This window comes from Hemiscyllium ocellatum, chromosome 8 (genome assembly GCF_020745735.1).
Source record: "Hemiscyllium ocellatum isolate sHemOce1 chromosome 8, sHemOce1.pat.X.cur, whole genome shotgun sequence".
NCBI lineage: Eukaryota > Metazoa > Chordata > Chondrichthyes > Orectolobiformes > Hemiscylliidae > Hemiscyllium > Hemiscyllium ocellatum.
The window spans coordinates 104,418,482-104,432,254 of NC_083408.1; the positions used below are offsets into that span (position 1 = coordinate 104,418,482).

The 13,773-nt window shown below is 41.8% G+C and overlaps 1 protein-coding gene across 2 annotated transcripts in view; it reads left to right on the forward strand.

The window, feature by feature from the left end:
• The window catches only part of LOC132818412 (poly(A) polymerase type 3), a 98,722-nt gene that overhangs the window by 78,793 nt on the left and 6,156 nt on the right, over positions 1 to 13,773 (forward strand). For both annotated transcript variants that reach the window (XM_060829420.1, XM_060829421.1), the window contains 5 exons: positions 2,763 to 2,872; positions 3,877 to 4,082; positions 5,098 to 5,199; positions 9,176 to 9,250; positions 9,481 to 9,537. In XM_060829420.1, coding sequence (XP_060685403.1) covers positions 2,763 to 2,872; positions 3,877 to 4,082; positions 5,098 to 5,199; positions 9,176 to 9,250; positions 9,481 to 9,537 — 550 coding nt within the window. The remainder of the gene's footprint in view (positions 1 to 2,762; positions 2,873 to 3,876; positions 4,083 to 5,097; positions 5,200 to 9,175; positions 9,251 to 9,480; positions 9,538 to 13,773) is intronic.

A 13,773-nucleotide genomic window follows, 5' to 3' on the forward strand; every position in this document is an offset into this window, starting at 1 on the left:
CCAGGAGTTGCGCTCTTGTGACCTTGACCTACGATGCCAGAATGTGTCAGACAATGAAAATGGTAACTGTTGAACCTTTTCTCTTGGCTAATATATTTAAATAAGATGTGCTTAGAAATCAGGCTTAGCTGATCTGGAGTTTGGTACTTCGTTAGGTTGTTGCTACAACTTCAGAGTCGCAGTGTTTGCAAAGTTAAGGTTGTGGTAATTTCAAAACCAACCAAGGAACAGTGGATGGTGGAAATCTAAAATAAAAACAGAACTTGCTGGCAACATCTCTAGAGAGAAATAGAGTTTTGCATTTGGGTTGGATGCTTGTTGGAGGATCAGTGTGGACTCGATGCTCCCACACTTAGGGATTCTGTTTCCCATTTTAGTTATCCTTATCCATGTAATGAGGGGATTGCATTTAGCAGTTTTGACTGTCAGCCAGCTTTTAAGTAGATTGAATCATTTCAGAAGTAATGCCATAATAAGATTGAGGAATTTGTATTTCTCTTGCAGCTACCAGTCTGAGAAGACCTAGTTCTGAAAACATGCAGGCTTTCAGGCAATTGTGTTCAGCTAGGATTTACAGTCAACAAAGACAGCCTGGGCAAATACCTTTGCAGTAATGCTCAGGAAATTCCCTATTTTTTGTATTTGTTTGTGTTTATAAGACCACAGTCTTCACATGATGCTGCAGGAGTAGTGGCTTCCAATGCTTGGTGAATTCAGCCTGTTGGACTTGAAGCAGCTCTTCATCTACTGTCTTGCTCAGATCTGTTGTCATTGGTGTAGACTGTTTGGCTTCAATGACTGTTTGTTTGTTTGTTTCTGTTGTGGTGTTAACTTTTTGAAACACTTGGAATTGTTCTGCTTTTGCTTCTCATATATTGAAAGTACAATATTGTAGATGTTCTGAAGTATGTTAATTTTAATTTCATAGTCTAGTATTGGAATGTCACAAGTGCGTGTTAAGTTGAATCAAGGAGTTGTTTCATGTTTTTGGGTAAGCAGTGTTGCTGACTTTGTACCTTCATGTTTGCTTTGAAACAATTTTAAGGATTGCATCCTAACCCTGAAGTACACCGGGTGTTACCTTATATCACTATATGAAAGTTGTCTGATCAGTGTTAAGTCTGATGATCCTGCTGCCAGTGACCTATTATGTTAATCTTGTCCTGAAAGATTACAAAGCACACAGCAACAAATTTCAAGGAGTATCTGCCCCTTCCATTATATTTGTGAGTCTGGATCCAAGGCAGAAAAGCCATTTGTCATGATGCACAAACCATTATTTTCTGTGCATTGTTCACCAGTTGCAAGTTATCCACCAATCCTTTACCTGCGCTTCTGACTTTCCAGCTGCCAGATAAATAGCTGGCATCTTTCTTTTGTTGGTTTATTTGTCTAGTGCAATGGATTCTATCCACTTGAAGCACCCAGTGAAGAAGCTGGGCTATCCAGGTCAGCACCATACTAAAGAGTTGTCAAACTCTGGTACAGTGGCTGACCAATGGTGCTTAATCTCTCCCACCATCAAAGACAGGCAGAACCCCTATTCTCTACATTAGTCGAGTCAGGCATATTATTTTCCTGTATCCTATATGTTAATGTTCTGCAATGAAACTGCAGTGACCTTGGGATAAACCTGTGCAAAATATACCAAGATCTTTAATTGTCTAAATGTGAGGCCCCCTTCTCAACCTCTCCAGTTGAGTCAAAAGAAATACAAAGCACTGCGTCTGATGCTGACCTCTTGCAAAAGTTGTTGGAAAGATGACAGATTTCAATATCACTCTCCCTTTGGTCTCCAGTTCAGACTTTCCTTGGCAGAGTTTTCTCCAGCTTTCAACTCTTTCAGGCAGAGTTGTGCTGCAGCTGTGGGTTTACTTCAAGAATACCTTTGTCCACATTCTGGTGGGCTTGCACACTGTCTGAGGACTCAACCTCTTCTGAGGTAGACTGAGGCCATGAAAGAACCTGTTTCTGTATATTTCCATGAGGCAGAGCACAGTTGTGGATGACGTTGTGTACACTGACTGGGAGAGGCTTATACCTATTGACTTTCTCTTTTGCTTTGCTGATAACCAGTGCTACAGCCTGAAACGAAGAGCAGATTACTACATGAGAGCAAAAATGTTAATTCTTGTCACTGATGCATTGATCTGTTGGATGCATGACTGAAAGATCAATTACTCTATTGGAGTTTCAAAAGATAACGTGGAGACATGGTAATTGAAAATTTCTAAAAAGAAAATCTTGTAGGATAACCCAATCCTCTACCTCCTGAAGCACCACATAACAATTTCTGGTTGAATTAAGATCCATGAAATTTACTAAGTCTGAAGTGATGCTTTAAAAGCATGTGATCCCTTATGAATTATTCTTGCTGCCTTTTGACCAAGGAGATGAGGGGCTTGGATAAAGCAGGCAATGAAAAACTGTTGGAAAGATCAAAAATGATAGGACAAAGATTGTAGTTAAATGGAGTGGTGAGAAATACATTCATGCAATTCAGATCGAGCATACTTTGTTTGCTGATGACCAATTCAATTAAGGCCTTGAAGGAGGAATTAGAATATCATCTGTTAAAGAGTTTACATGGTACAGAAAGAAGACTGTAGGGATGGATGGATGAAAAATGTTGAATTAGCACTTGCTCATTTGGAGAGTTGGTGCAAACATTCCAGTCCAAATGGCTGTCTTTGTTCTGTGACAGTTCTGAGAGTCGCTGTAAGTGTGCTGTTCATTAACTTTGCTTTTCTTTCTTGGTATAGTCCTGTTGCTGCAGCATTGTCAGTGAATGCAAGCATTGTTCAGAATTCAGAAACACAGCTGGAATCGGAGACTAGTCCTTCAAAAAGAAATTCCATTCCCAGCTCAGGGGGTAAGTAGCAACCCTTTCAGGGTGAGTAGAAATTAAATGAAAGAATGTGTTCTTGGGAGTGAGTCTAAATTTTCTTTTAAAAGGGCACATACCACTGTTCTACTGGAGTACTTTTTAACTTAAGCCGCATCTTTTGCTTATCCTTGCTCTACCTAGGCTCAGTAGGGTCTGCCATAACTCTGAACTTTGTCTTTCAGTGCATTTACAAGGTATATTTTGAAATAAAATTATGTTGCTATCTTTCGGTCTAGACCCACCCCTCAATATAGTTTTTTCAGTAGTCTCCAGGTTTATAAAATAATGTTATATTTTCTACTTTCTGATTAATGGAGTAAGTGATATATGGTAACCTAGCTATTTTGCAGTTTTGATTATTGTAGGTAATCTCTCAGAATTAAATTCCATCTCAGCCATTGTTCCCTCTGGTTTCATTTTGTTGTCTGAGCCTTTGTTGTTGCATTGCACGCTCCCTCTAAGTTTGACTCTCAGCCATGCAAGCATGTATCTTAAAGGGCCATAATATGTCAGAGGAGCTGTTCTCTTGATGAGAAGCTTAGGTAATCAGAAAGCAAATGCCTATATGCAGCCTGTTTGTTCCTTGGGTGACTGCACATCTACACAACTTTGAGGGAAGTTGCTCTCCATCTAAGGTGTAAGTGAACACTTGGATCTCAGATCAGATCTTGAATGCAGAGAGGAGCAAATTCCTTGATTTGTCTGTGATTGCTTAAAGGCACAGGATTTTTCCTTCTGAGGGCAGCATTGTCCTAATTGTATGTGGAGGTTTGCTTCAAATAATAAAGATGATCATAGTGATAGACTATTGAACTGGCATAAAGATAGGAAGGATCATACCTGAAAGGCATGAAACTCTGGTTACTTCACTTTTAGCTTTTGTGACAGGGTGAGAGAAATCAAAATTGATGGTTCCACTATGCAATATTTAAGGTCTGTTCATGTGAACTGCTAGATAACTTGTGGATTTTTTTTCTTATGTTTTATAGGCTCATCTTCGTCAACCAGTGAACACATTCCTCAGGCCTCTTCCGTACCTACTTCTGTCACACAACCAAAGTCAGTAGTCAGCCGGCTTTTGTCTACATGTGTCAGCAGTCAGCCCCCAAATGCACCCACGAAAGAATCCAACCCTGTTACCTCTGGGAGAAAGAGACCAGCATCACCAACGACAAATGAATCTGCAAAGAAGGAGGTGTGTGAACTTTTTGTGCATGTTTCTTCTGTTTCCTATAGTTGACTATCTCAAAACTGTACTTTTTCAATTATTATAACTTAAATTTGTTTCTGCTCTAGTGTTTTTTTTTGACATTTTGCTGGTTAACTTGCAGGGAGTTTAATTTGCCATCTTTTTAGGGATGAAAAGAAAAGGGAAGCAGTTCTAACAAAAGTTAAACTGAGCTGGTTCTTACGTAGTCAGTGGTGGACACCCTCCAGAAGTGTGCTGTTGAGGACATTGTTTTCTGTTTGGGTAATGAACAATCCCCTAATTGGACTTAATCTACCTTCCATGTCACATTACTATGTAGGAGCTAGGATTTTTTTTCCATTTAAATGTTGACGGATGGGATCATTGAGTTTGGCAAAATGAGAACTTTAGTGATATGTTTGTAACCTTGGATTTAGTCCAGCAAACTCATGCAGGCTGTGCATGCACCATGATTCTTGCAGCCCTTTGACTATGCCAAATAAAATCTTGTTCCCCAAGAAAAGAGTGCCTGGTCATTGACTGTAAATGAAGCTGTTCTCTGCGTTTTTCAGTGGTTAAAGTGAGGTTTATTTACGTTGCTGAGACAATACTGCTAGCAAGTTAATCCAAAGGCCAAGATGATAGTGTCCAATCTTTGTGTGTTGCGGCAGTGATTTCTAAGATTTGCATTTATTTTCTGATCCCTGTATCCTCTAATTTCGATTCACCATAATTCTTGATGCATAGCTTTTTTATGTTTGCGAAAATAGAGTTGAAGCAGATCACCTATCTTGTATTGAATGATGCATTAGGCTTGAGGGACCAAATGGTCGTCCACTGTTAGTTTTGATCTCCATTGTACCGATTATACGCAATTAATTCTACTGTTGTAACATAGGAATATCTATTTTGTTATCAGTCATACATTTTTATTTTTTGACATATAAGACCACCAACAAATGGTGGCTCTTAAAGGAATAACAGTCAACAGACTGCTCTTTGTTTTCTGGTAATTGCTCAGGAACCTTCGACAAATGGTGTGACTATTGATCAAAATCCATCACAAAACTTGAGAGTATCTACACCAACATCTGAAATTTCACCAAAGAGAAAGAAGCTAGATGTAAGTAAACTGATTCTCGTTACAAGTCACTAAATTTATCCGCATATATTCTGTCCTTTTTTAGTTGGCTATGGGGTGGCAACTTTTCTGGTTGACTGAGCATTTATTGCCGACTTCTAATTGTGTTTGAGTAGTATAGTAAGCCACCTTCATAAACAGCTGCAGTCCAAGTGATTATGGGACACCCACAGGATTGTCACGGAAGGAATTCCAGCTTTTGAATCAAGAACTGGTTGTGACGGTACAGAGATGTAATTCCGAGTCAAGATAGTGTGTAACTTGAACATACAGGTGTTGCAGTTCCCATATGTATGCTGCCTTTGCTGCTGTAGATGGTAGAAATTGCAGATTAGGAAGGTACTGTTGAAAAAGCCTGAGCAAGTTGCTGCATTGACTACGTCTGTGAATTGCAGGGTGGGGTGCATGTTTAAGGTGGTGAATGGAGCACCTATTAAATGGGCTACTTTATCCTGGATGATCTCCTTGAATATTGGAGCTGCATCTGTACTCATCCAGGTTTGTGAAGAGTGTTCTATTGCATTCTTAACTTCCACTTGTAGATGGTGGACAGGCACCAAGCAAACAATAGGTGAGTTACACTTCAGAATTCCTAGCTTCTGACTTCATATAGCCACAAAATTTATGTTTTTCAAGTAACTTACTGGTTGGTGTTGACTGTCAAGATTGTTGGAAGGGCGGCTGATATGTGGGAAGGTGGTTAAGTTTCTCTCTCATTGATCAAGGGGATGATCATCTCCAATGTGGTGAATTAACTAAAGCCTGAATGTTGTTCAGGTCCAGACAAATGAGTGCACAGATTGATTTAGTATTTAAGACGTTGTGGATTTTACTGAGCACTGTAGTCATCAGTGAACATCACTATCTCAGACCCTCTGGTAGCAAGGTCATTGAAGCATCTAAATGATGTTGCCCTGTCTGCAATAATGTCCTATGACTGAGGTTATCAATCTCCAACAACCGTAGCACCTTCTTTTGTGCCAGGTATGACTTCAACTAGTGAAAAATATCCCCAAAATTGACTTGAATTTTTCTTGGGTTCCTGATGCCATGCTTCATTAAATGCTGTCTTGATGTCAAGTTGTTGTGGTTCTGTTCGCCGAGCTGGGAATTTGTGTTGCAAGCGTTTCGTCCCCTGTCGGTGCTTGGGAGCCTCCTGTGAAGCTTCACAGGTGGCTCCCAAGCACAGAGGATGTCACCTAGACGGGACAAAACGTCTGGAACACAAATTCCCAGCTTGGCAAACAGAACCACAACAACGAGCACCCGAGCTACAAATCTTCTCCCAAACTTTGATGTCAAGTGCAGTTACTCTCCCATCCCTGCTAGAATTATTCTTGTGTCCACATTTGGACCCAAACTGATCATGCTGAACAGGTTGTGTTATGTAAGTGTCTCTTGATAGTACTTTCAGTGACACCTTCCATTTCTTTGCTAACATTGAAGAGTAGACAAATGGAGCAATTGTTGGTTGGTTTGAACTTTGGATTGGACATGTTTCCACACTGTTAGGTCCAGTGTTCTGGTTTTTTGGAATTTGGCTAGGTGTGCAGCTAACAAATCTTCAGTAGTACTGCTGAGATGTTGTCAGGGCCTGTAACATTGACTATCGGCTGCTTTCCTTTCTTGTGCAAAGTGAATTCATTTGTCTGTGATGCTTAGGAGCTCAGGAGGACACTGATGTGCGTATCATTCACTTGGCACTTCTGGCTGAAGATACTCCCTATGCTCATCTTTTGCATTTGTCAGTTGTGTGCTGAAGTGGGTACTCTGGTTAGTTAATTGTTCACCACCATTCGTGATCAAATCAAGTAGGACTGCAGAGCTATGATCTGGTCCATTGATTGTGGGAATCACTTTTCTGCTTTTGCCATTTAGGTTAGATTTGGATTAGATTCACTACAGTGTGGAAACAGGCCCTTTGGCCCAGCAAGTCCACACCGACCCTCCGAAGATCAACCCACCCAGACGCATTCCCCTACATTCACCCCTGACTAATGCACTTAACATGCGGGCAGTTTAGCATGGCCAGTTCACCTAACCTGCACATCTTTGGACTGTGGGAGGAAACTGGAGTAAACCCACACTGACATGGGGAGAATGTGCAAACTCCACACAGACAGTTGCCCGAGGTGGGAATTGAACCCGGGTCCCTGGCACCGTGAGGCGTCAGTGCTAACCACTGAGCCACCGTGCATGTACTCCTGCAATGTTGCTTTAACAGGATGGAAGCTCATTTTTAGGTATGCTGCTTCTACTGTGTACACCAGCATTACTTGTGAGCCAGGGTTGATCCCTTGATTTGAGGCAAATGGTATACTAAGGGATATGCTGAACCACAAACAGATTGTGGTTGAATGCAATTCTGCTCTCTTAATGAACCACAGCACCTCATAGACTTCTAGTTTTAAGCTGCTAGATCTTTCTAAATCTATCCCATTTAGGTAATAGTACCACACTGCATGGCGGATGGTGTGCTCGGCGTGAAGACGGGACTTTGTCTCCACGAGGACTGTCCGGTGCTCACTCCTACCAATTCTATCATGAACAGATGGCATCTGCGACAGGTAGATTGGTAAGGACAAGGTCTAGTAGGTTTTCTCCTCTTGTTGGTGTTCTCACAACAAGCCCACTCCAGCCCTCGTGACTTGGCCACTTTGGCCTTTTAATGGTAATACTGAGCTATTCCTGGGGATGCATGTTGAAGCCTCCCATCCAGGATACATACAGCATCCTTGCTACCCTGCGTGTTTCTTCCAAGCAGTGTCTAAGATAAAGTAAGCCTGTAGATTATCATGCAGCTTTCTAAACCAAGTTTGACCTGATGCCACGAGACTTTGAGGTCTGGTGTCCAGGTTGAGGGTTCCCTTCAAGCTGTAAACCATTGTGCCATCATTCCTGGTGAGTCTATCCTCGAACTCAGTCTTGATATGCTCAGAGATAGTGATGGACAAGTCTAGGTAAGGTTGATTCAGTAAAAATGACTCTTGTTGCTTGACTAATCTTTGGGATGTTTCTCACGATGTTAGCACAAAGCTGCTGAATGTTAATGAAGGGTTTGCATGGTCGATTGGGCCTGTCATGTTTTGGTATCTTAAGTTCATTAATTGGTCTATTCAGCTTTCTTCTTAACTTTTCTGTAGTGTTTTGATATTGTTGAGAGGCTTGCTAGGCTGTTTTAGAATATGGCAAAGTTGCTGTGGATCCAGAATCATATTGACTGAACTGGATCAGAGGGCTTATTTCTTTCCCTGAAATTCACTTTCATGATCATGAATGAGACTAATGATTTGCTCAAGGTGTACTAGTTAAATAAATTTAAATTCACCTGGCTGCTGTGTGGAATTCGAGTGCTCGTCCGTAGGGCACTCTGGTTGATTTAGTTTGGTTGGTTGGACGATTGGTTTCCAAAGCAGTATGATGTAAAAAGAGTGGGTTCAGTTCCCATGCTGGCGGAAGTTACCATAAAGGATTCCACTTCTCAACCTCTCCCCACACCTCTGGTATGGTGGCCCTCCAGTTAAGTCACCATCTGTCGTCTCTCTCTGAAAGAATAGCCCTTTGGTCTGGTAAGACTATGGCAACTTGACTCCAGGTATTTGGATCAGTAGTCCAGTAATGTTACTATTCGGCTACCATCTCTCCTACCTGTTGTCAGGTTCTCTGTTATCGTTGACACAGTCAATACACCCTTACTCTTTGAAACTTTAAGTCACCTGACATTGCTAGCTCTCATTTTTCCATTGACAAGTGCACTTTGTTCATTCTCCCCTTGAGAACATTTCCTTGTTTGGCTGCTTCAAAATATAAATGTATTTTTTAAACTAAATAAAGACAAAAATTGTCCAATATTTAAAATCCTAGTTCCCCATTTCATTTTTAGGCTCTTTATAAAATTTGGAGTGCATGGTAAAACCATGAAACAATCTGCAACTTTGTTATGTTTCTTGTTTAATAGGGATCCGGTTGTGTGAAGGAACAAGGTGACTGTTCAAGTCCTGTTAATGAGAAAAAAATTGATGAAAATATGAAGGTAAGAAATGTTTGAGTATGCTGTCAGCATTTCAATTTTAGTACCAGGTGTGTGGAAAACAATTCTCTCAACTGCATTAATTTGGAAGTTTTATGGAAGTTCTTCGTCATCTTTGACAGTTATGTAAGGATCTTGCAATAAAGTTTAATCTTGTGCAGTCTGGTCAAGGTGATAATATATTTTTAATGGAGTAAAATTGTAATCTGCATTTGGTTTTCCTTTTTGTGCAGGACGTTGAGTCTGAAGAAAAGCTGGTGCCAGTCACATCTAAGGCTCCTGCCTCACAGGTAAGTATTTGTGATGTGTACCAGCTGGGCTGCAATCAGATAAGCACCTGCTTTAATGAATCTCTCCTGATTCTCCACTTGGGAGTACAGCTCCACAGTTACTGGCCACCCATCGGTATCTCATAAGTGACAGTTCTTCATTTATGGTTATATGCAATAGGTATCCATGGCTTTGGGAGCAAAATCGCAGCCGTGCTTTGAAACAAAGATAAACTGCTCATTTATCATTGAGTACTAAGCACCCAATGTGGTCTCCTCTATATTGGGGAGACAGGATGCCAACTTGCAGATCGTTTCAGAGAACATCTGTGGAACACCCACACTGACCAACCCCACTGCCCTGTGGCCAAACCCTTCAACTTCCCCTGCAACTCTGCCAAGGGCATGCAGGTCTGGGGCTGCCTCCACCGCCAAACCCTAACCATCCGACCCTGGAAGAAGGACCCCTCATCTTCTGCCTTGATATCCTCCAAACACAAGGGATCAGTGTGAATTTCACCAGTTCCCCCATTTCCCCTCCCCTTATCCCAGTCCCAACCTTCCAATTTGGCACTGCCCTCTTCAACAGTCATCCCTGTGCATCTTCATTCCCACCTATCCGGTCCACCCTCCTCTGTCCTATCACTTTAAGCCACTTTCATCTAAACTATCACGTTCCCAGCTACCTTTACCCAACTCCACCCCACCCCACTCTCCTCGAACTATCTCTCAGCCCCCTTGGCGCACAAGCCTTATTCCTGATGGAGGGCTTATGCCTGAAACGTTGATTCTCCTGTTCTTCGGATACTGCCTGACTGGCTGTGCTTTTCCAGTACCACACTCTTCTACTCTGATCTCCAGCATCTGGTGTCCTCATTTTCTTATAATAAACTCCACGAAGAATTCAGGAATGTGGAGGCCAATTGTCATTTTCTATCCTAACTGAGATCATACCAAGAGTCAAACCCAGCGCTGCCAAGTTCTTGATTTGTACAGTGTCAAGCCAGATGTCAATCTAGCAACCCAAGCAGAGATTCTTCAACTTTGGAGATGATTTTTCTTTTAATCTCTCTTTACTCTGACCAAGTGTCAAATAGTGGGTTACTTGCTAACTAGACCCTTGCTTGAGACTTTTACAACTGCTGAAACAGTGGTCCAGAGCTTTATCTTTTCACATTCATTGGAAGTGCATAGGCTCCTCTGCTCGAGGATTAAGATAGTTGCTAGTTGCGAAGCAAAATTTTAGGGAGTCAGTTTGGTGGATTATCTATTTTGTCATATAGAGTTAGGAAGGAATTTAAAAAGGAGACCCTGGAATAGTCATATCTGGATTACTCGTGCTTCGAGCTAGTAAGGGTAGAAATAGGAGAATAGAGCGGATTAATGTATGGCTGAGGAGCTAGTGTATGGGAGAAAGATTCACATTTTTGGATCATTGGAATCTCTTTTGGGGGAGAAGAAGGACGAATTGCACCTGTATAGGAAGGGGACTATTATGCTGGCAGGGAGATTTGGTAGAGCTGTTCAGGAGGATTTAAATTATTTAAGGTGGGTGGGTGTGACCCAGGAAGATAGTGAGAAAGGAGATCAATCTGAGACTGGTACAATTGAGAAAAGAAGTGAGTCAAACAGGACAGGCAGGGACCAAGCAGAGGACTGATAAACTGCATTTATTTAAGTGCAAGAGGCCTAACGGCAGGCAGGTGAACCTCAGGGTATGGTTAGGAACATGGGGCTGGAATATCTTAGCAATTAGAAAAATTTGGCTTATGGATAGCCAGGACTGGCAGCTTAATGTTCCAGGGTACAAACGTTACAGGAAGGATAGAAAGGGAGGCAAGAGAGGAGGGGGAGTGTTGTTTTTGATAAGGGATGCCATGACAGCTGTACTGAGGGAGGATATTCCCGGAATACATCCAGGGAAGTTATTTGGGTAGAACTGAGAAATAAGAAAGGAATGATCACCTTATTGGGATTGTATTAAGACCCCCTAATAGTCAGGGAAATTGAGAAACAAATTTGTAAGGCCATCTCAATTATCTGTAGGAAGAATAGGGTAGTTCTGGTAGGGGATTTTAACTTTCCAAACATAGACTGGAACTGCCATTGTGTTAAGGGTTTAGATGGAGAGGAATTTAAGTGTGTACAATAAACTTTTCTGATTCAATAGGTGGATGTACCCACTAGAGAAGGTGCAAGACTTGACCTACTCTTGAGAAATAAGGCAGCAGGCAGGCTGGTAGGTGTAGGGAATGCTGGATGACTAAAGAAATTGAAGGTTTGGTTAAGAAAAAGAAGGAAACATATTTCAGGTACAGACAAGAAATTAAATGAATCATTTGAGTATAAAGGCAGTAGAAGTAACTTAAGGAAATCAGGAGGGCAAAAAGGGGTCATAAGATAGCTTTAGTAAATAGAGTTAAGGAGAATCCAAAGTATTTTTATAAATACATTAAGGACAAAAGGGTAACTGGGGAGAGAATAGGGCCCCTCAAAGATCAGCAAGGCTGCTCTTGTGTGGAATCGCAGGAGATGGGGGAGGGAGATACTAAACGAGTATTCTGCATCAGTGTTTGCTATGGAAAAGGACATGGAAGATATAGAATGTAGGGAAATGGATTGTGATATCTTGAAAAAATGTCCATATTAGAGGAAGTGCTGGCTGTCTTGAACACACAAAAGTGGATAAATCCCTAGCATCTGATCAGGTGTACCCTTGAGCTCTTTGGGAAGTTAGGGAAGTGATTGCTGGTCCCTTTGAGATATTTGTATCATCAGTAGTCACAGGTGAGGTGCCAGAAGACTTGGAGGCTGGCTAACGTGGTGCCACTGCTTAAGAAGGGTGGAAAGGACAAACCAGGGAACGATAGACTGGTGAGCCTGATATCGGTAGTGGCAAGTTGTTGGAGAGAATCCTTAGCGACAGGATGTACATGTATTGGGAGAGGCAAGGACTGGTTAAGGATTTTCAACATGGCTTTGTGCGTGGGAAATCGTGTCTCACAAACTTGATTGAGTTTTTTGACCAAGTAAGACAATTGATGAGGGCAGAGCGGTGGATGTGAACTATATGGACTTCAGTAAGGCATTCAACAAGGTTCCCTATGGGAGACAGGTTAGCAAAATTAGATCTCGTGGAATACAGAGAGCACTCGCCATTTGGATTCAGAACTGGCTCAAAGGGTGGTGGTGGAGGGTTGTTTTTCAGACTGGAGGCCTGTGACCAATGGAGTGCCACAAGGATTGGTGCTGCCTCCACAACTTTTCATCATTTATATAAATGATTTGGATATGAGCATAAGAAGTATAGTGATTAAGTTTGCAGATGACACCAAAATTGGAGGTGTAGTGGACAGTGAAGAAGGTTACCTCAGATTACAATGGGATCTTGATCAGATGGGCCAATGGGCTGAGGAGTGGCAGATGGAGTTTAATTCAGATAAATGCGAGGTGCTGCATTTTGGGAAAGCAAGTCTTAGCAGGACTTATACACTTAATGGTAAGGTCCTAGGGAGTGTTGCTGAACAGAGAGGCCTTGGAGTGCAGGTTCATAGCTCCTTGAAAGTGGAGTTGCAGGTAGATAGGATAGTGAAGAAGGCGTTTGGTATGCTTCCCTTTATTGGTCAGAACATTTAGTACAGGAGTTGGGAGGTCATGTTGTGGCTGTACAGTACATTGGTTAGGCCACTTTTAGAATATTGTGTGCAGTTCTGGTCTCCTTTCTATCAGAAAGATGTCGTGAAACTTGAAAGGGTTGAGAAAAGATTTGAGGATGTTGCTAGGGTTGAAGGATTTGAGCTACAGGAAGAGGTTGACTTAGGCTGGGGATGTTTTCCCTTGAGAGTCAGAGGCTGAGGTGTGACCTTAGGTTTATAAAATCATGAGGGGCTTGGATAGGATAAATAGACAAAGTCTTGGTTTAGGGTGAGAGGGGAAAGATATAAAAGGGACCTAAGGGGCAACTTTTTCATGCAAAGAGTGGTACATGTATGGAATGTGCTGCCAGAGGAGGTGGTGGAACATTTGCAACATTTAAAAGGCATCTAGATGGGTATATGAATGGGAAGGATTTGGAGAGATATGGGCTGGGTTATGGCAAGTGGGACTAGATTGGGTTGCGATGTCTGGTCGGCATGGACGAGTTGGACCAAAGAGTCTGTTTCTGTGCTGTACATCTCTATGACTGAGTTATGTTACACTGCTGTCCTAGTCCTCTTCTGACTGACACCATTAACTGGTACTATTCCGCTCTTAATA